A 21,023-nucleotide genomic window follows, 5' to 3' on the forward strand; every position below is an offset into this window, starting at 1 on the left:
ACGGTTTTTCACAAATAACTCAAAAAGTAAGTACTTTATCGAAAAAATATTCTTAGCAAAAATATAGCTTATAAAAAAGTGAAAAAAAAAGTTGTATACGCATGAAGTCTGTAGACCCAGTAGAAGCGCAGACTTGTAGCTAATGAAAAGTAGGTTCTTCTCCGTCAAATTCGAATCATTCGAGTGAACATCGAATATTTCAACGTGAAATAACCAAAAAAAGGAGCACTTTTTGGGGAAAACTCATTACAACTTTTTTTAAAGTGTTTAAAAAAGGTTTATTTTTGTTGTTTAAAAAAACTTCCAACATTGAGAGTAAGTAAGTTACGCTCAAAATATTGTCGGTTCCTTTTATTTTTAATAAAAAGAATCGCGAAAATCAAAACCCTTATTAGCAACCCAAATAAAATTAATCGTTGCCGCTTCACAAATTACTTTGCTTATGTATTCTTTATATGATATGTAGGTTTCATCGGTTCAAAGTGCTAATTTTTGAAAAGGCCGTAGTTACAATGGCTTGAACGAGTCACTAATCACGAGTGTATGCAAATTTTGAACAGCCGTAGTATAACCAATTTTTGTCTAACAGGAAAATAAAAAATCCAAAATATTCAGAAAAGCAATACATACATTTTATTACTCTTTGAGATTTTTGGTATTACTAATAACGTTTAAGATGTGTGAAAAAAAAATGTTTTTCAAAATTAAAAAAAAATTTACTTTAAAACCAATTTTTTTCAAAAATGAGTACTTTGAACCAATTAAACTTATAGATAATATAAACAATACATAAGTAAAGTAACTTGTGAGGCGGTAACGATTAATTTTATTTGGTATGCTAATTAGGGGTTGATTTTCGCGATTCTATTTAACAAAATATAAAAGGGACCAACAATGTTTTGAGCGTAACTCACTTTTAATGTTAGAAGTTATTTAAAAAAAAACAAAAATAAACCTTCTTTTAAACACTTTTAGCTACAACTCGGCTTCTACTGGGTATACAGACTTCATGCATACGCCATTTTTTTTTCTTTTTTATAAGTTATATTTTTAATAAGAATATTTTTTTCGATAAAATACTTACACTTTTTGGATTATTTGCGAAAATCCGTCCAAAAACATGTTATTTTTTTGTTAAAAATGAACATATTCACTCGCAAATAACTCGAAAAGTATAGACTTAGTAAAAAACTTTATAGAACAAAAGTTCCTTAGAATTAGTCAATTTATTAAATTCCGGACTTATTTTGAATGTATATTTTTTCACCTCCGAGAAGGGGGTATTCCCCTCCATTTTTGTAACATGGAGGGGATGTAGAGTTGTAAACTTTTTCTTATATAATAATAGACAATTTCAACTACCTATTCCCAAATTTTAATCCTTCCTTTATTTTTTTTTGGGTCAGATGGTTCTTTGATCGGGCTATTGACTCAGACAAACAATTCACATAAATAAATTTTCTTAATATTTAAAAACATTAACTTGCTTACCAACAACCTCCTCAAGACACATCCCACTTTTTCTATTTGTAATGAAGTTGAAAACCACTAGACAACACCATATCGTATAAATGAGCGCTCATGCGCTTCTATGGCACCTATGTACGCCGTCGCTCCCGCCTGGCGGCGCTGGTGTAGTTGGGGGTCAACGCTTTGACAGTTCGTGAAACTTGTATATGGTGTTTTTGTTTACGATTTAATAAATAAATAATTATGGCAGAAAAATACGGATTTTGGACTGTTTGTGCGTTAAAAAACGAATTAAGAAGAAGGAATGCGAGAGTTGCTGGAAAAAAGGAAGCCCTTATCGAAAGGTAAACTATATTAATCATCTTGTTTTATTTATATACCTCAGACCAAATTAAAAATATTTATGTTCATATAAGTTTTATAGTGAAGTATTTGTATTTGGGTTTGAGCTATGTAACTAAACATTTGAGTCTGAGTCATGTAACTAAACTGTTGTAATTAGCTAAGCTACGATATATTTAATACAGTTTTGTGCCTCCTTAAAACAAAACTCATTATAAAACATCATCTTTAATATTACATATATGTATGAAAGTTACTTGTGTGGTTGCCTTGCTTGCCCAGAAACTGATAAGTAGTAGTAGTAACCTTTATTTCTAAAATTGTACATACATGTATACAAAGACATACATACATATATGCAGAGCAACATACACATAAAAAAGAAAGAAATTATAGAAATCCTGTTACATATTTTGAGTTCATAGAATGTATGGTTCAATTTGCAATAGTAATATATGCAAAGCCTTTTTATATTGAGTTAAATATTTTTCATTACTCTAATGTCGTGGATCAATTTATTAAAGAATATTTGGTACCTTTTTCTGTCACAGTCAATCTGTGAATAGGGTAAATATACTTAATCACCCCATTTTTATAACAAGGTGTAGGTAGATTCATTTCAAACAGATGTTTATTTCTAAAAAAATAATAGTAGATACTCCTCTACATATAATGCAGGTACTGTTAAAATATTGTTAGTTCTGAAGATATCAACCCCTGCATAGAATTCGCTCCGAGCGTTAACAAAGTGTCAAAGCATAATCGACCGACCTGCTCATGGTGGCGGTTTTTTGAAATTTTATAAGGACGCTTTGTGTATGTTTAAATGAGATATTTAAAAAAAATGCCGTGTCACGCTAGTGATACTATGTATTAATATAAACAGAAAATAAAAACGCACTTAATCTGATATAAATTCTTCACTTTCCAATATTGATTATCAGTTTGATTTTGTATACATAACCTCACTATCGCAGTTTATGTCAATAAATCTTTATTAACGAAAAAGAAAATATTTTTGTTGCACTATAAATTACAGTATAAATTAATAACTAATGAATTCTAACAATTGTATTCGGTTATTATCACTACAAAATAAAATATTCAAGTTTAACAAAATAATCCCATAAGACTCAATGTTAAAACGTCCTTACAAAATCTGACAGCGTGTCATGTGACTGTAAGTAGAGGGGAGACACACGGAGCCAATAACGTAACTAACATTTTTGGCGATTTTGAGTTACAGTGTTCTTCTTAAAAAATATTGATTTTTGCAATTTGTTTAAAAACATTTGCGTGGGCGACTTCTTGAACCTTATTCTGGGGTGTCTCAGGAATGTGATCATGCAAAAAAATCTCATGGGGATATTTTTTCCAACGAACCCGCCGTTTTCGCCTTGTCTACATGTAAGTATTATTAGTATGTATATTTTATATCTTTATCAAACCTTACATGAGTAATATTGGCACTATTTAAGATATACCTGTTAGAAACTATTTTAGTTGCAAATTATAATCTTTTAGCATTTTGAGTGGACCTCCACAGAATACCTGAAGATGGACAGTAAATTGTAGTGCCTGAAACCGGTCTGGTCGTCCCAATCGTTTGACCCAATAAAACAGATTGTGAGTGTAAGTCTGAATTTTAATTCTATAACTATGTAATTTGAAATGGACTCACACGTTCAACCCATTCATTATTTATTATACAGGTTGTCCCAAAAGTAGCGGAACAGTCGAATATTTCGCGAAATGAACATTGGTTCGAAAAACTGAAAAATACGTGTTCAATGATTTTCAAAAATCTATCGAATGACACAAAACACGACGCCCCACTTCACCCTCTAGAGGTGGAGTGGGCCGTCGGGCATAGATTGCGCTATAATCGAAAAAAAAACGATTTATCGCGATATCATGGGTAAATTATAGAAACGGTCTAATATCTCGAGAACTACAATTCCAAACGAAGAACAAAAATATACGTGTTTAATATTTTTCAAGAACCTGTCGAATAACACCATGACCTCCTTGCTGTGGAGTGGGGAGACTTTAAAATCTTAAATAGGAACCCCAATTATTATTGCAGATTTGGATTCCTCATGAAAAAATTAGTAACATTTATTCAAAACATTTTTTAGAATTATTGATAGATGGCGCTATAATCGGAAAAATACGATTTATTATCGCCAGAAATCGACAATTCTAAAAAATGTTTTGGATAAATGTTACTTATTCTTTCATGAGGAATCCAAAACTGCAATAAAAAACGGGGGTACTATTTAAGATTTTTGACCCCACCTCCAGGATGTGGATGTGTGTGGATCGTATTTGGTGTAATTCGATAGGTTTTTGAAAAATATTAAACGTTTTTTCTGGTTTTTCATTTGGAAGTGTTTTTCTCGAGATATTAGACCGTTTCTATAATTATTTATCTATGGTATCACAATAAATCGTTTTTTTCCGATTATAAGGCCATCTATCCACAATTCGAAAAAATCTCTCGAATAAAAGTTGCATATTTTTACGTAAGGAATCAAAATCTGCAATAGAAACTGGGGATTCCATTTAAGATCTTAAAGTTACCCGCCACCCCTCCACCAGGGGCTGGAGTGGGGGGGTCGTGTTTGGTGTCATTCGATAGATTTTTGAAAATTATTGAACACGTATTTTTCAGTTTTTCGATCCGATATTCATTTCGCGAAATATTCGACCGTTCCTATACTTTTGGGACACCCTATATATTAATCCATTATACAGAATCTTTAAAGGTTAATTTCTACTTTTAACTCAAGTTAATTATTAGCGAATTTCTGCCCCGCGTGACCATATGATCACTTTAATATTATATCCCTCTTTGTAATTATTGATATAAATACAAAAACTGCTCTAGTACATATATTCTATCGTACAGTAGATGGAGTTACACGATGTACTTACATACTGGGCTGGGATAAAGTATGGAACCAAGCAAATATCTTTGAAAGGAAAAGAACAATATTTATGAAACTTTGCATGCAAGTACAGTGACGCAAATCTGTTGCCATATTTTTTGTTACTATTCCACTTCCGGTTTCACCGGAAATACCCCTAACTTATTTAATTTAAATGGGACACCCTATATATTTTTGCGCATTTTAAAAGAACTTGTTATTTTTAATTCATACATACCAAATTTGGTAGAGAAAATTTGTTAAAAAGTGTCTGTAGGTAATTTTTTATATTAATACAACGTAATAGGAAATAAACGAGTACCATCTATAGATCTATACTGTAGACTAAAATTGTTGTTTACATGCACTGCATGACTTATTTGAATTTAGTATAGTAGGTAAAACTGTTACTGAACTAATTGACAGAAATAGGTTGTATTAAAAATGGTTCATTTAAGTGGAAAAGATCGTATTGAAATATTAATGATAATAGGTTATGGTGAATTTTCATTTTTTGGAAGTGAATTTTCCAAATCCATGGATTGGACGTAGAGGAATCATCGAGTGGCCCGCTCGTTCTCCGGACCTCAACCCGTTAGATTTTTTCTTTGGGTTATCTTAAATTACGTGTTTACGTTAGGCGACCAACATGCTTGCAGGATTTGAGATAAAGAATAATAATTGATGAATGTGAACTAATACGTGGAGAAATCTTGCAAAAAGTGACTCACGAATTTATTTATAGGCTTGCACGTTGTCAGGAGGTAAACAGCAAACATTTTCAACATTTGAAACTATTTTTTTAAATTTTTAATATCATTGGTCTAACGTAAATAAATTAACCTATTTTTTAACTGTAAAGAGATTTATTTCTTGTTTTAATAGTTTTCTCTTCCAAACTTGGTATGTATGAATTAAAAATAACAAGTTCTTTTAAAATCTGCAAAAATATACAGGGTGTCCCATTTAAAGTAAATAAGTTAAGGGTATTTCCGGTGAAACCGGAAGTGGAGTAGTAACAAAAAATATGGCATCAGATGCCTTTTGCGTCACTGTACTTGCATGCAAAGTTTCATAAATATTGTTCTTTTCGTTTCAAAGATATTTGCTTGGTTCCATACTTTATCCCAACTCTTTATTTATTTACTTTATTTACTGAAATATACATCCACCAGGTATAAACCCATAAAGGTGTACATAAGAAAACTACATACATTGACTGAACACTTGATGACAAAATATAAAAATAAAATAAAGAATAACCAAAAATGTTTCTGTTGTTAATACACATACACAATAATAAACAAAGACCTTAATAAAGAAAAATAACATGGCATCAATTTGATAAGCTATTGCGTATTTCGCGTTTAAATATGTTAAAACTAAGAAAAAAAATGTCCACAGATCTTAAGTTATTTACACTTCTGCACATACAGTGGATCTAATTTACTTACCGTTGCACGTCAGTATCTACGTTAGAGATCTAAGTTGACATTGTTGCCCAATTACAAAAAATTCTTGAATTCATTTTAAATCAAATACATCACACAATTTTTGCGGAAGTGGATTATACAGCAAAACAAATTAATATTCAATGTAAATAAATAAAAACTTTAGAAATAGAAAACAAGAATTAAATTATAATTTTACGTTAAAGTACATAATAAAAACAGTAAATATAATGAAACAAATACTTATAGTAAAGAATATAAACAAATATGAAGTGTCATCACCGCAACTGTCAAATAAATGTTACCAATTTATGCCAAAATATCACCTGCGTTAGATTATAGTTACAGTGTATTCCGAACAAATGTGCTTCATAAAAACGATTTATAATCCATTTATACAAATTAAATGAAACATATTATTGGGTATTTCTTCAAGTTGACATTAATAAAAATCTTTAAATATTATTTCTACGCGTATATTATAAAATATGTCTAGTGGCTGTAATGCCAGTGTACTCGGGAAAGTGATTCTAAAAAAGAACACACCTACCGCCTAAATATTTCGTGTTGGTATCATGTGACGTCACGGTCTATGACGCGGATGACGTGCAACGGTAAGTAAATTGGATGGAGTATACTTTTTATCGGACAATAGAAATTATGTTGCGAATTAGGCACCGAAATATGAAAAGTTACACCTGAACGTGACACAGCTCGTGGTACATTAAAGTCTACAAGACTAAGCAAAACATCGCTATTAATTAGGCAATTGTCAATTTTGAAGATGAATATTAGGCCGTTTATTTCACGCTGCTTACGCAGTGAATGGAATCCAAACTCAGAAAGGAGTAAATTATAGCTATAGCCTCTAACCGGATATCTGTTATATTTTTGAGGTAACAATATCTTAAGAATCTTTTTTGAACAGGTTCAAGATTAGAGACAAGTTCTGCATGATTAGGATTCCATACCACGCTGCAGTAATTAAGTTTACTACTAACTAGTCCAAAATATAAACTACGCAAAGCTTCCACAGACGTTACATCTCTGCAGCTTCTAATAATATATCCTAAAGATTTGGTTGCTTTAGAGACCACGGTATTAATATGAGTTGAGAATGTTAATTTACTGTCAAATATAACACCAAGATCTTTAAACTCTGATGTAGAAGACAGTAAAATGTTGTTGACCTTATAATCGAAATGTATGTTATTGATCTTTCGGGTATAGGACATTACTTTACATTTCTTTATATTTAAGGATAGTTGATTATCGAAACACCATTCATTATTGGCAGAGATATCCTGTTGAAGTTTAACGCAGTCGGAAATATGGTTAATTTTGCGAAATATTTTCATATCGTCCGCGTTCAACAGTGTTTCAGAGTCTACGATGGAGCAGATATCATTAACAAAAAGGATAAATAATAAGGGACCCAGATTTGACCCCTGAGGTACTCCAGACGTGGCAACAAAACGAAAAGATCGAAAGTCTTGATATTCTACGAACAAACTCCTATCAGTTAAATATGATTTCAGTAATATTTGAAGGTTATTGGAAATTCCAAACTGATCTAATTTTGTTAGCAATTTATTGTGTGAGACTCGGTCAAATGCTTTACTGAAATCAGTGTATATGACGTCCACCTGTTGTCTTGAATCTAAAGCTGACGAAACATATTCTGTAAATATACAAAGATTTGTTGCCGTACTCCGAGCTTTCACAAAACCATGTTGACTGCTGGTAATCAAACAACGCACATGAGCATACAAGTAATCTGTCAAGATAATTTCGAACAATTTAGAGAATGCTGATATAAGAGCGATAGGTCGATAGTTAGATATATCAGAGTTTGAACCTGATTTAAAAATAGGACAAACTCTTGTATTTTTTCACGCATTTGGAAATGTTGTTGTCTTAAGAATGAGGTTAAAAATTACAACAAGTGGTTCTATGAATGACTCGACGTGACATTTAAGTATCGAAACAGGAAAATTATCAGGACCGCAGGAAAATTTATTTTTTAATTTCTTTGCACCTTCTAAAATATCTTTACTGGTAATTTTACCGATATTAAAGTAAGAACTTGGATTATAATTAAAATCAGATGTAACAGAAGGAGAGCTATTACTATCAGAAATATAAACAATCTTAAAGAAGTTTGCAAATGCGTTTACTATATCTTGACTCGTGGTAAACTTATCACTACCGTATTTCATCAGACCAGGTATCCGTGATTTATTATTTTTGGCATTAACAAAGTTCCAAAATTCTCTCGCATCTGACTTAAAAGAATTTTGGGATCTTTCAACAAATATTTTATATTCTAGTTGTATTTCTAATTTAATAGTTCTCCTGAGATCTTTAGCTCGTTGGAGGTAAAAACAATATTTACTTCGTCTATACATTCTCAGATAATGATGTTTACGTTTAACTTTGGCGATTATTTCAGATGTAAACCATGCTGGATATTTTTGAGATCTATCTGAACTAAGTGGAACACATTTATCTATAATTTCTTGGAGAGACAAACTAAACGAATCTACAGCAGAATTTACATCTGAAAAATGTTTTAAATGACTCCAGTCCATTTCGGTTAAAAGTTTGTTAAATTTATTTACGTTATATTTTCTAAAATTAAGACGTTTCTGATTCGGAACAAAATATTCATCTTCTTTGACTTCATACGGAAAATAACAAGTTAAAGCAGGATGATGATAATCAATAGGAACTAAGGCATTGACTTCAGGTGTAACTTCGCAACTAAAAACTGACGGTGTTACAATCAAATCTAATATCTTTCCATGTATATTTTTTATTTTGTTACATTGTACAGAATCTGTATAGTTTAATAGTTGAACAAATCTATTAATTAAAGGAGTTATTTGACTATTATTAACATAATATGCCACAAGATCGGTTAAATTAAAATCTCCAATTAAAACGACCTCATGAGTTTCATGGAAAGTTTCAATATAGTCAAAAAAATCAGAATACTCACTAAATGTCACGTTAGGTGGGATATAAACTGTTATAAAGAAGATTGGTTTGCTATTGGTTTTGAAAACTTTAACACATAAAACATCAATTTTTTCTATTGGGACCGTGCAAGTTCGGCAAAGCGACCTCTATTTCTACGCTCTGTACTTTTATTCGCACTTTTAATTATCTTGGCCAATTATATTAGTCCTGGTTGCTGGATAATTGTCAAGGCCATAGTAAAAAAATAATAATAATAAGAAGAAAAAATAAGATGCAGGTTATGTTATGCAAACGTAAACAATTGTATGTAGTAAATAAAATTAGTTATTAAAATGCAGTACTGCAAGCAAAATAAAATTAATTAAATTTACCTTTATATAATAATTGCATATCATATCAATATTGTGGAGCAATATATAATTTTTCTGCTTCAATGACAGAAGGTATGAAATATACGTCAATTTGACAATTTCAATTGACAATATGAATTATTTAAGATAGTTGCAATATTTCTCCGCGACTCGCGCACGGTCGTTTCTCGTTTCCCTTCCAAGTACTTGCACACCGCGAATAGGAAACACTACACTATGTTGTTCTGAATGACACACGTTATTATTTACGGCAAAAATCACTCCTCCTCCAAAATTGCCAAAACTTCGATCTTTACGATAAACTGTGTAGGTGTCTTCAGGAAATAGTTCACTACTGCGTACTCCATCCCGAAGCCAAGATTCTGTGATTGCAATAATGTGATATTGTGATATTAGGACATTTTGAAAAAATGTAGTTGTTTTCGAATTTAGACCGCGACAGTTTTGATAATATACAAAAAGTTTGTCATTATTTTTCGGTGATCCAGTGGATGATACTACAGGTTTTTTGAGACAATAAATGGTAGATTATTTTTATATTTTATAATCAAATTTCTTTCACCTGCTGCCAAACGATCGCTAAGTTCCTTTTTGATTTTTGAAGTATACTCACGTTGCATAACAGTTTGATCTGACCTCATATATATATGCTTATAACAGTCTATTGATTTGAGTTTTGGATTTAGCTTTAAAAAATTAGTCACTTGATTACTATTCGGAAACGTAACTTTAATTGGACGACATTTATTTGAGTTGGCTGACGGTTGTAGACCTCAACGGGAAACATGTAAACCATTTAATTGCGGATTTCGATTCATTAATATAGCTGTAAACATATTTTCAATATAAGCTGGCAAATAAATTTCAGTTTCAGGAACACCAAATATTAAAATATTACTTTCTTTTCTTTTAATTTGGTTCAACTCTGTCGTTATTTTTATCATATCGAAGGAATCCCCTTTTTTGTTTAAGTCAATTAGGCTTGCCTTAATTGTCTGTATTTCCACTTCATGGTCAGTTTTTATTTTTGTTATTTCAGTTTTTAGGTCGTCGATCTTTTTCTCATAGACATAAAGTTTGCTATTTAAAATTTGCACTATACCAGCAGAAACACTATCGGCGATGGATTTAATAAAAGTTTGATCTTGACAAAGTTGTTTAATAGATACGTCGGCCGCACTTCTTATTTCAAGTTGCTGTTCCCTGGTTAATGGCATTTTTTTTACAAGGAAACGATGCTGGTTGTCGAAAAAGAAAAAATTAAGTGGAAATTTAGTAGATACTTTTAACTTTTTTAGAAGAAGATTGAAAAAGTTCGAATAATAATATATTAACAACACTTGGTTAATTAACAGTAACACAGCAGGTCAACATACGTGTTCACTCAACGGCGGTCGAACTACTACTTTTCTCTGTATATGAAATCATACTAACACATTGTGTGCCACGTCTGTCGTACATGAGAGACACATATATTTTGCCAGGAGCCACGTCGCTTGTTTTTGATATACACGTATGACTAACTTTCATGGCCGTGGATATCAATGGCCCCTGAGAATAGTATCCCGATTAAAGCGTGGCACGCAATGTGTTAATTTATTCAATGAGTTTCAGTTGAGTGTCAATGTTTTTGGTACGATTTCGTGTTGAGGAGCAATAATGAACATTAGATTTGAGAAAGTGATCTATATATTTTTAATACACTAGACTCCCTCTATAAGGAGAACTGAAATGGCGGCCTAATTGCCTCGTTACCTCGACACATATACCTATAAAAGGTTCGACTCTAGAACAAATGTTCTTTATGAAATCGCAGCGCCCCAATCGGCAAAAGAGGTTACCTATCAGACCATCAGGTATAAGGTAGGAGCTTCTTCTTCTTCAGGTGCTGTGTCCGTATTCAGACGTTGGCCGTCATCATGTTTACAAGTTCCTGAAACCTCTCTCCATAATATAATGCAACCATGAAAGTTTCTTTCGACCAATCCATCTCTTTCCCTCCACTTTTCCTTGTATAATAAGGCAAAGTAGATGGTATTTAGGCCCTCTCATTATATGGCCGAAGTATTCCGTTTTTCTCATCTTTATGATGTTTAAGAGCAGACGTTCTGAATTCATCATTTGGAGAACATTTTCATAAATTGTAAATGTCCTACAATATTCAATATCGGTCAATAGATAAACAAGAAGAAGTTTATTGCAGGCGGCGAGTTTATTACAGCACTTGCCTCGATAATAACACAGATGTTAGGAGTTTTTATATACAGGCAGTTGGGGTGTTTATTTATAGCCAGCCATTACAGCTTCAAAAACAGGTAAAAAACATATTCTTCGGTTTCGTGTTTTCTCGTTATAACCAAATATGCCTCGTTATAGAATGTTACAGTTGAATAGGAATTTCATGGGACATAATGTACCTCGTTATAATCGAAACCTCGTAATATCCGTGATCGTTATAGAGAGAGTCCACTGTAATTATAGTCCTTCGATTTTTATTTTGCCAAATGAAAGTGAAAATAATGATAATTTTTGTAGTATTGATCAATAAATATTAATATTAATATCAAGTACTGTTTGAGTAAAATGTGCTGAGCCCATATATGGTAACATATAAAACGTGACCGGTTTATATTTATGAGGATGAAAACGAGTGTACTTCTTCTAAGCATACTATCTGTAGACAGCACAATAGACATATTATAATGTGGCAGTTGGAAAACGTTCAAGATCGCCGCAGGTCAACCTTTCTGCCAACCATTTTTTCATGACGTCCAAAAGACGTCATCATGTTTTGTATAGTCAGTTCGCTAAACTCAGACACAATTGGCTAGTTATTTTAGTAAGTAATTTTGCCAATTTAGTAAAATTGACAAAAAAATAATTACTAATTAGTTAATAATTAACTAAATAGTTAGTAATTTTGCCAATTTTGACAAAATTGGCCAAAAACAAAAAATTACGTACTAAAATCACTAGCCAGTTGTGTCTGAGTTTAGCGAACCGACTATACCACCGTTTTTTATCAAGCCATGATGTTTTCCACCAACTTTACTGTCTTTTCGCTAATCTTTATCAACTCTGTATTTATGGATTATTTATTTTTATTATCTAAATTAATTATATGGATTATATAACATTTCTAATAATTACCCTAACTACTGGTTCTAAACCCCACTGGCAACATAAATGCAAAGGAGACCGCTTATCTTTCGCTTCATCTCCTCCTTCACCATTGGGTCCTGGTATTCTAGGTGTGTTCAAATCGCAACCAGCATGGATGAGGAATATAGCTTCAGACTCCTTATTTTCATCTATTGCCCTTAAATTCAAAAAGATTTATTATTTCTTTGATCTTGATTTATAATTATTTATTTTTTTGAACTAAAGCTTTTAATGCTTCAGAGGGCTTAAAATTCAGTGGCGGAAGTTCAAAGGAATATTTTATGGCGTAGACTAGGGATCACCAATGATGTTCTCTGGGGGTCCGTTTCGAAAACCTATGACACTCCCGGGATCCGGAATTGAATGCTACTTGTTTCTGGTTGTTATTTTCTTCAACAATAGTGTTCAACAATTTTATGTAACATATTTGAAAAATATTGCATTTAAATTTTGAATTCTAGGGATAGCCTACCTTAAAAAATAGAGTTTGTTTACTTTACAACTGCAGTTCTGTACATTTTACGGCGAATAAAAAGAAATGGAAAGGCAAACTAATAATATCTGATTGTTTTTTGAGCACTGTAGTAGTGAATACTTTCCTGGTACAGTAAATGAAATATAAATTGTGTATTGTTTTGATATTATTATCAGTATATTTTGAACACAACAGTATTTTAAATTATTACTGAGAATATTTTAAAAGTAAGGAATTCATATTTTAAATGTCAATGACGTCTTTTCTTAAGTTTTTAGACATCTTCAGTTTTGTACATAGTTATTAACTTTTTTTAAATCCAGTTATTGAAACTGAGATTTTTAAATAAATAATCATAGTACACAATGGTAATAAACATGTTACCTTTTTTACATTGATTTCAATGTAAGATGTTTGTTGGAAACTTTATAAAACTGAAAACTATTTTAATTAAATGCACAGCTGAAAAACACTCCCACTTAACATGCAGAGAGGAAATGAATATAAAAAACGCACATGACAATTTTACATTACAGTTTACCTAAATTCAAAATTAATGATTATAACAAGTATAACAATAAGGGAAAAACTCTTTACAAAATTAAATTATAAGTGAACAAAATGAAATTTTTTATTTTATACAACCTGTCTGAAGTTTGAAGTGAAGTTAGTGTAACTGATTCTCATCAGGGTCGTACACATAAGTTAAGTCATAGATAGATTTAAACATAGTAGACAATTTCAATGCCAAATATTTTCAAAATTGTTAAACACTACATTTTGAATTTAATGACGGTCCGCAGAAAACTAGCCTACGGTCAGGATGAGGACTGCGGTTCGCCATTTGGTGACCCCTGGCATAACTAATAAAAATAGTAATGGAGTGGCGTTGAAATATTAATTAATTTGAGAAGAATGTTTTATATTTGAAACCGCAAAATACTATATTATTCACTTAAACAAGAAATAAAATTTGCTTTTACAAAGATTGTTTTATCTTTAAAACCGAAATTATATAGTCAATAGAGACATACAAAGAACCGAAGAATTATTTTCGAGAATTTCTAACCACTCCATTTAATATGAGTTTGTAATTCAGTCTCATTATCGTTTCCTTCAAAACCTCAAATTGTCCTTTATTGTCCCTTTTTACTGTTCTTTTATAATATTCTTCGCACTCTTTTTCTTCTGCTAAAAAGTATTGATTTCAGTAGAATTTGTAGATTTTTATCTTTCCTAATATGTTTTTTATTTCTGATATGGCTCCTTATTTAATTTCGGTGCTTTCTGGTCATTTTTGTTTATTTTCTCTCTTGTAATTGTTTTGTACGGAACTGGGCAACCGCTATTCAGGTGGCTATGGGTAATTTTCATCGAAATTCAAATCCTTTTTATCGCCCTTTTGATGTTGTTTTGATAGGACTAATGTATAATTCGAATGGCCTATGTCAGTATTTCTAGTTCGACGATGTAAATAATACGCCGTTGAGGAAGTAAATCGTTTAATGATAGCGTAAAATAGATGCACCTAACGGAACTTCATTTACAATATTTGTAAAACAAAATGAGAAGCCACGTATGTTTATGTATATGCTTTCTTACCTATGCAGAAGAGTTTGTCGACATCCCTCTGGTCCATCTCCCCAACAATCTGTATCAGCTCCGTGTTTAACAAGAATACTTGCAATATCTTCTTGTCCAGAGTCCAAAGCTGTCCACAAAGCGCAACTGCCAAGTCTGTCGGGTGCTGACATATCGACGCCTCTTGTACATAACGCATCAACTACTTCTCCTAGTCGGCAATGTATCGCTAATTGAAGAGGTGTTTCGTAGTCTGTTGTACTATAATCAAAAATACTAATGTGTAGTTTACTTTAACGAAAAAAAAAAACATAATTATCACAGGCGGGATTTGTTTATGGTTTGTTATAATGATGTGATTTATTTAGAGGTATGTACTTTTCTTGGTGGGGATTTGTTGGGATGAATCGTGTCACCTGACGTTGCTCTTTTGTTCAATATGTTTGACATTTCATCATGGAAAGTATTAAGAAATGGGAGTTCTATCAGGAATGTGTTTCGTGCGCTTAGCTTAGAACAACTTATGATCCACATAATCGGCCTACCGAACGCATAATTCGCTATACCATCAGTAAGTTTGAAACCCAGTTATCATTATTGGATAACACGCGACCAAGTAGACCACATGCAGCACATTCTGAAGAAAATATAGCGCAGGTAGCGGATAGTGTAAGCGTAAATAATGAAGAATCAATTCGTCACCGTTCTCAACAGCATGGTTTGTCGTATGCAACAACTTGGCGTATTTTACGTAAGGATCTTGGTTTAAAATCATACAAAATTTAATTAGTGTAAGATTTGAAGTCGTCACTGTTTCTGGCGACGGGCTCTTGGTAAGACTGCAAAACATCCACTGTTTTCAAAAAAAAAATTGTTTTCCGATGAGGTCCGTTTGTGGCTTAATGGGTACGTGAATAAACGAAATAAACGTATTTGGGGTGATGAGCAACACAAAGAGGTTCAAGAGTTGCCATTACATAAAAAAACAATTGTTTGGTGTGGTTTATATGACAGTAGAATCGCCGATCCATATTTCTTTAAAACAGAGGCCGGCCACAATGGTACTGTGAATGCAGACCGTTATCGCGCTATTATAACGGACTATTTGGGGCCTGAAATTAAAGCTCGTGGTCGACATTTGGTTCCAACAAGATGGTGCTACTTGCCATACAGCCCGTGAAACCATGGCTTTACTGCGAGAACGATTCGATGAACTATTTATTTCATGCTTCGGACCAGTGAATTGGCCACCTAGATCCTGTGACATCACACTTCTAGACTTTTTTCTTTGGAGCTATCTAAAGTCCGAGGTCTACATGAATAAACAGACTACGATTGAGGCATTGGAGGCCAATATTACTCGAGTCATTGGTCAAATACCAATTGTTATCGAGAAATGGTTCTTTTGTAAGATAATAAATCTTTTTAAATAAAATTAATTTTTTTAATATACAGTAAAACCTCCGTTAACTGAAATAATTGGGGGGGGGGAGGCCATTTCGGATAACAAGAATTTCGGTTAAAAATAACATTGTTTTTTGTATTCTCCTTGTATCAAATTACATAGCATTGGAGAGATATGGCTGCAAAACATCGTTGTCAAAGGAAAACACAAAAGAAAATTAGAAGATTTCTTTAAAAAAAACTTTCTAAACATGTTCATTTTCCTTAATTTTATTGTTTTTTTTTTAATTTACTTTTTATTAACGAAATTATTGAAACTGTCAGCTATTTCGGTTAAAAGATGTTTCGGTTAACGGAGGTTTTACTGTACCTCTAAATGAATCACCCGTTAGTAAGCCGAAACAAGATTTTTGTCAAATTGTGTAAAACTAGAATTTTGCTATGTACCAGCTGAAAAATTCGTGGAAACTGAAAACAGTCGCGTTATACATAACATCCAAAATATACTTAAAAATTTACAAAATCTTAATAAAAATATTAAATTCGTCTGGGTCAAATCACACGCAGGTATAACAAATAATGAAGCTGCAGATAATATTGCCAAAGAAAATATATAAATGTAAATAGTAGAAGAATAAATAAATTTCTCAAAACAAAAAATGTGGAAGAAGTGGACTTACTAATGGCAAGAGTAATTTTAAAAAATCAACGTTGAGATACAAAAATATAAACAAAATTGAGAAGAAATCCTTGGTACAAAAAATATAATTGTAACTAGAAGTATAATCACTATCAGTAGAATGAAGTTTGGTCGTTATCGTTATAAATAACGTATGTTATCCAGCACAAAACTAAAAAATTAGAAAATCTAGGACATGTAATTAGAAATAAAGAACGTTACGGCCTTCTCCAACTGATTCACCAAGGAAAAGTAAATGGTAAAAGAGGACCGGGAGGGAGACGCATTTCCTGGCTTCTAAATTTACGAAAGTGGTATAACACGACTACCACTGAACTGTTCCGTGCTGCGGTAAACAAAGTCAAGATAGCCATGATGATCGCCAATATCCAGAACAGATAGGCACTTTAAGAAGGAGAAGATCCAGCACATTTGCATAAGATCAAAATTCTCCAGAGCGATCTTTGCGAGGTTTGTACCATAATTGGGGATCTAGACCACATTTTCATTGAGTGCATAAATATAGGACAACATCTATGGAACTTTTCAGGAAACATACAATTAAAAATCGGAAGCCCATATATAGCCCAGTAAATGAACGGGATATACGGAGATACCGTGTAATTGCCAGGGGCAACTCTGAATTGCATGAAAATTTGGATTTAGGTTCTACTTACCCTCCACTTCAAAGTTGAATTTGTGCCGTTGGTTGCTTTTACTTGTGGGGTGACAGTCATCCCCTTCTCGGGGATGAAAAAAGTACTTTCAAGATAAGCCCGGAAATGGATAATTGACTGATTATAAGCAACTTTCGTTCTATAGAGGTTTTTATGTAAGTCATTACTTTTCGAGCTATTTATGATTAAAAATGTTTATTTTTCGACAAAAAAGTACGTTTTCAGACGGTTATTCGCAAATAACTCAAAAAGTAAATATTTGATCAAAAAAAATATTTTTAGCAAAAATGTAGCTTGCAAAAAAACAAAACGTGCTGTGTATTCGTAAACTCTATAGATCAAGTAAAAGCAAATTTGTAGCTCATGAAACATACGTTTTTATTCGACCAATTCCAAATCGAATATTTCGTCGTGAAATAAGCAAAAAATGAAACATTTTTCGAGAAAAACCCGTTTAAACTTTTTTAAGTGTTTAAAAAATCTTTAGTTTAATTGTTTAGAAAAGTTTCTAACATTAAAAATAAGAGAGTTACGCTCAAAATATAGTCGGCCCCCTTTTTCTTGGTAAAAAAAAATCATCTCTCCCCAAATGTCTCCCCTTGTTTAGCTCCCCAAATGAAATTAATCGTTACCGCTTTACAAACAATTTACTTTGCTTATCTACTTTTATATGATCTGTCAGTTTCACCAGTTTAAAGTGCTTATTTTTGAAATGATTATAGTTGAAAGGGCTTGAGCGAGTCACTACTAATTACGAGTGTATTCAAATTTTGAACAGCCATATCTTAACCAATTTTGGTCTTACAGAAAAACAAAATGAAACTAGCATATTTATAACAGCAAAACCTACATTTTTTTACTTTTTTGAGATTTTTCGTATCACTAATACTTTTTAAGTTATTTTGAAAAATGGAAATTTTTCCAAAATTTTTAGAAAACATTTTTTTTACTATAAACCAAATTTTTTCAAAAATAAGCACTTCAAACCGGTCAAACTTACAGATCATATAAACACTATACATACATTTAAAGTAAATGGTAAAGTGGTAACGATTAATTTTATTTAGGGTGCTAAGTAGAGGGAGATCTTCACGATATTTTTTCCAAAAAAAGGGGCGAATCTTTAGCCTAACTAGTTTATTTTTGATGCTGGACACTTTTGTAAAAAATAAAAATAAAAATAAAGCTTTCTTTAAACACTTTAAAAAATATTAATAAGTTTTTCCCGAAAATTGCTCAATTTTTCGGTGATTTCACGTTGATTTGGAATTAGGCGAATAAGAACGTATTTTTCATGAGCTACAACTTTGCTTTTACTCGGTACATATACTTTACTGATACACCATTTTTTTTTAGTTTTTTTATTTTATAAGCTACACTTTTGCTAAGAATATTGTTTTTGATAAAATATTTACTTTTTAAGTTATTTGCGAAAAACCGTCTGAAAACGTAGTTTTTTTGGTGAAAAATAAACACTTTCAATCGCAAATAACTCGAAAAGTATTGACTAACATAAAAAACTCCATAGAACAAAATTTACTTATAATCAGTCAATTTATCCATTTCCGGGCTTATTTTAAACACGCGGTTTTTCACCCCCGAGAAGGGGTGACTGTCACTCCCCAAGTAAAAGCAACCAACGGCACAAATTCAACTTTGAAGCGGAGGGTAAGTAGGTAAGTAGGACGGTAAGCGGAGTAGAACCTGAATCGAAATTTTCATGCAATTCGGAGTTACCCCTGAAAATTACACTCCAAAACGGTCATTTATTGGGCTAATAATGTATCTTTGTTTGTTATCCGTCGTTAACCCTTTCAGCTCCGGTGACGCGTACGCGCATCCAAATATGACTACATACTATGAAAAAAATTGTTTTTAAACCAAGAGGAGTGATTCAAATTTACCGCCCTGTAATGCTTGTTTGTAATTGGTCCAACCGCAGGCAAATTTACTCAACTGTTATAAATTTTGACACTAATGACATTTATCAAATTTTGACACTTTGGGATTTCATAGGTTAATTAAGTTTTATCAGCGATTTTTTGTGTTTTCTGTGTTAATCCTTTAATTTTTAGATTTTTAGTCTGCTTTTATATAAAAAGCAGTTGTTTTTAGACCTCTTTAGCGACCGCGATGTAATAATATAAATCTAATATTTATGGATTAAAGTTGAGGGCCGACATGAACAACTAAAAAAGAACATGTATTTGGTGACTTTCCTTGGGTGTGAATCTGTCTTTTTAGTTTACTCCTCTTGGTTAAAAAATAAACATTAGTGCCGTTGAACGCGCAAGCGCGCTTTGTGTGTATTATATTCAAAGGAAATTATTTCTGCCGGTACAGAAGCTGAGGTTGGAAATATTAAAGCGGAGATGAAAGAGTTAGAACAGCGAAAATTCTATTATAGTACCATATATTTATTTTACTCCTCTTTTTCTTGCTAAATGTTTATATCTACACTATCCGAGGCCTACCTTGTATTGTCAATGAACTACCCTTGGGCGAGAAGAGTGTAATCCCTGTTAAATCCTTTATTTTTAAATACATAATATAATTAATGATTCTTTTGGCTGTGTGGGAATTCTCCCCAATGCAAAAAATAAGACATATTGGAAAATCGGATAATTTGAAAACATGGTTAAACTTTTCGCCAGTCTTATACGACAGAGAAGCTTAACGGTTTGATTATGTTTTCCTACGCGAATCTCATTACTCAAGTATTTATAGACTATTATCTGGTCTATGGATCTTGTTGCATAGGGTCTACGCATACATTTTCATTGACTACAACATTTGTGATCATGGGTTTTGGACATATTGATTTTTTTATTATAAAAAAAATGTATTGAGACCATAAAATGTAGCTACTTACACGGCATTGATGTCTGCTCCATGGTTTAACAAAAATAAGGCCATCGAGGAATTTTGTTTAATTATTGCTTGATGTAAAAGCGTAAAGTCTTTCCCATTTCTTATATTAATGTCAGCTTTACCCTAAAACAAATTAATTTTCCATCTTGTTACTGTATAAAGCACATGGTGTCACATAATTTATTATAATTCTTCTCATGGCCTTTTTTCAGTGCACTATTTCTTTCTCATCCTACAAGTACAAAATTCACAAGCGCGACAAAATTCACATCATTCACCATTCAGATATTCATATTCTAGGTTGTTCAATAAGTTTGGCGGTTCGATAAGAAAAACACAATTTTATGATTTGAAATACACTTTATTATTCAGTATAGTCTCCCTGAACATCAATAAAATTGTTCCAATGAGATTCCAATTTATAAATTCCATCCCTAAAGGGAGAATCTGGAATCGCTGCAAAACACGCTTCTATAGCTGTTATGTACTCATAATTTGATGAAAAACGCTTTCCACGCCTAAATTTTTTAGGTATTGAAACAAATCGAAGTCGCTAGAAGCCAAATCTGATTAATACTGTGGATGCTCCAAATATTCGAGCTTTAATTCATGAATTTTAGCCATTGGT

General features: G+C 32.2%; 1 protein-coding gene across 1 annotated transcript in view; it reads right to left on the reverse strand.

Annotated features, from left to right (window-relative positions):
- LOC114332941 (rabankyrin-5) overlaps window positions 1-21,023 on the reverse strand; it is a 241,665-nt gene that overhangs the window by 41,832 nt on the left and 178,810 nt on the right. The window contains exons 9-11 of the mRNA XM_050648465.1: window positions 20,397-20,518; window positions 14,786-15,025; window positions 12,697-12,865 (exon numbers count right to left, since the gene is read on the reverse strand). Of these exons, the coding sequence (XP_050504422.1) occupies window positions 12,697-12,865; window positions 14,786-15,025; window positions 20,397-20,518 (531 nt within the window). The remainder of the gene's footprint in view (window positions 1-12,696; window positions 12,866-14,785; window positions 15,026-20,396; window positions 20,519-21,023) is intronic.

The sequence above is a fragment of the Diabrotica virgifera genome, chromosome 4, assembly GCF_917563875.1.
Source record: "Diabrotica virgifera virgifera chromosome 4, PGI_DIABVI_V3a".
In the NCBI taxonomy this organism is placed as follows: Eukaryota; Metazoa; Arthropoda; class Insecta; order Coleoptera; family Chrysomelidae; genus Diabrotica; species Diabrotica virgifera.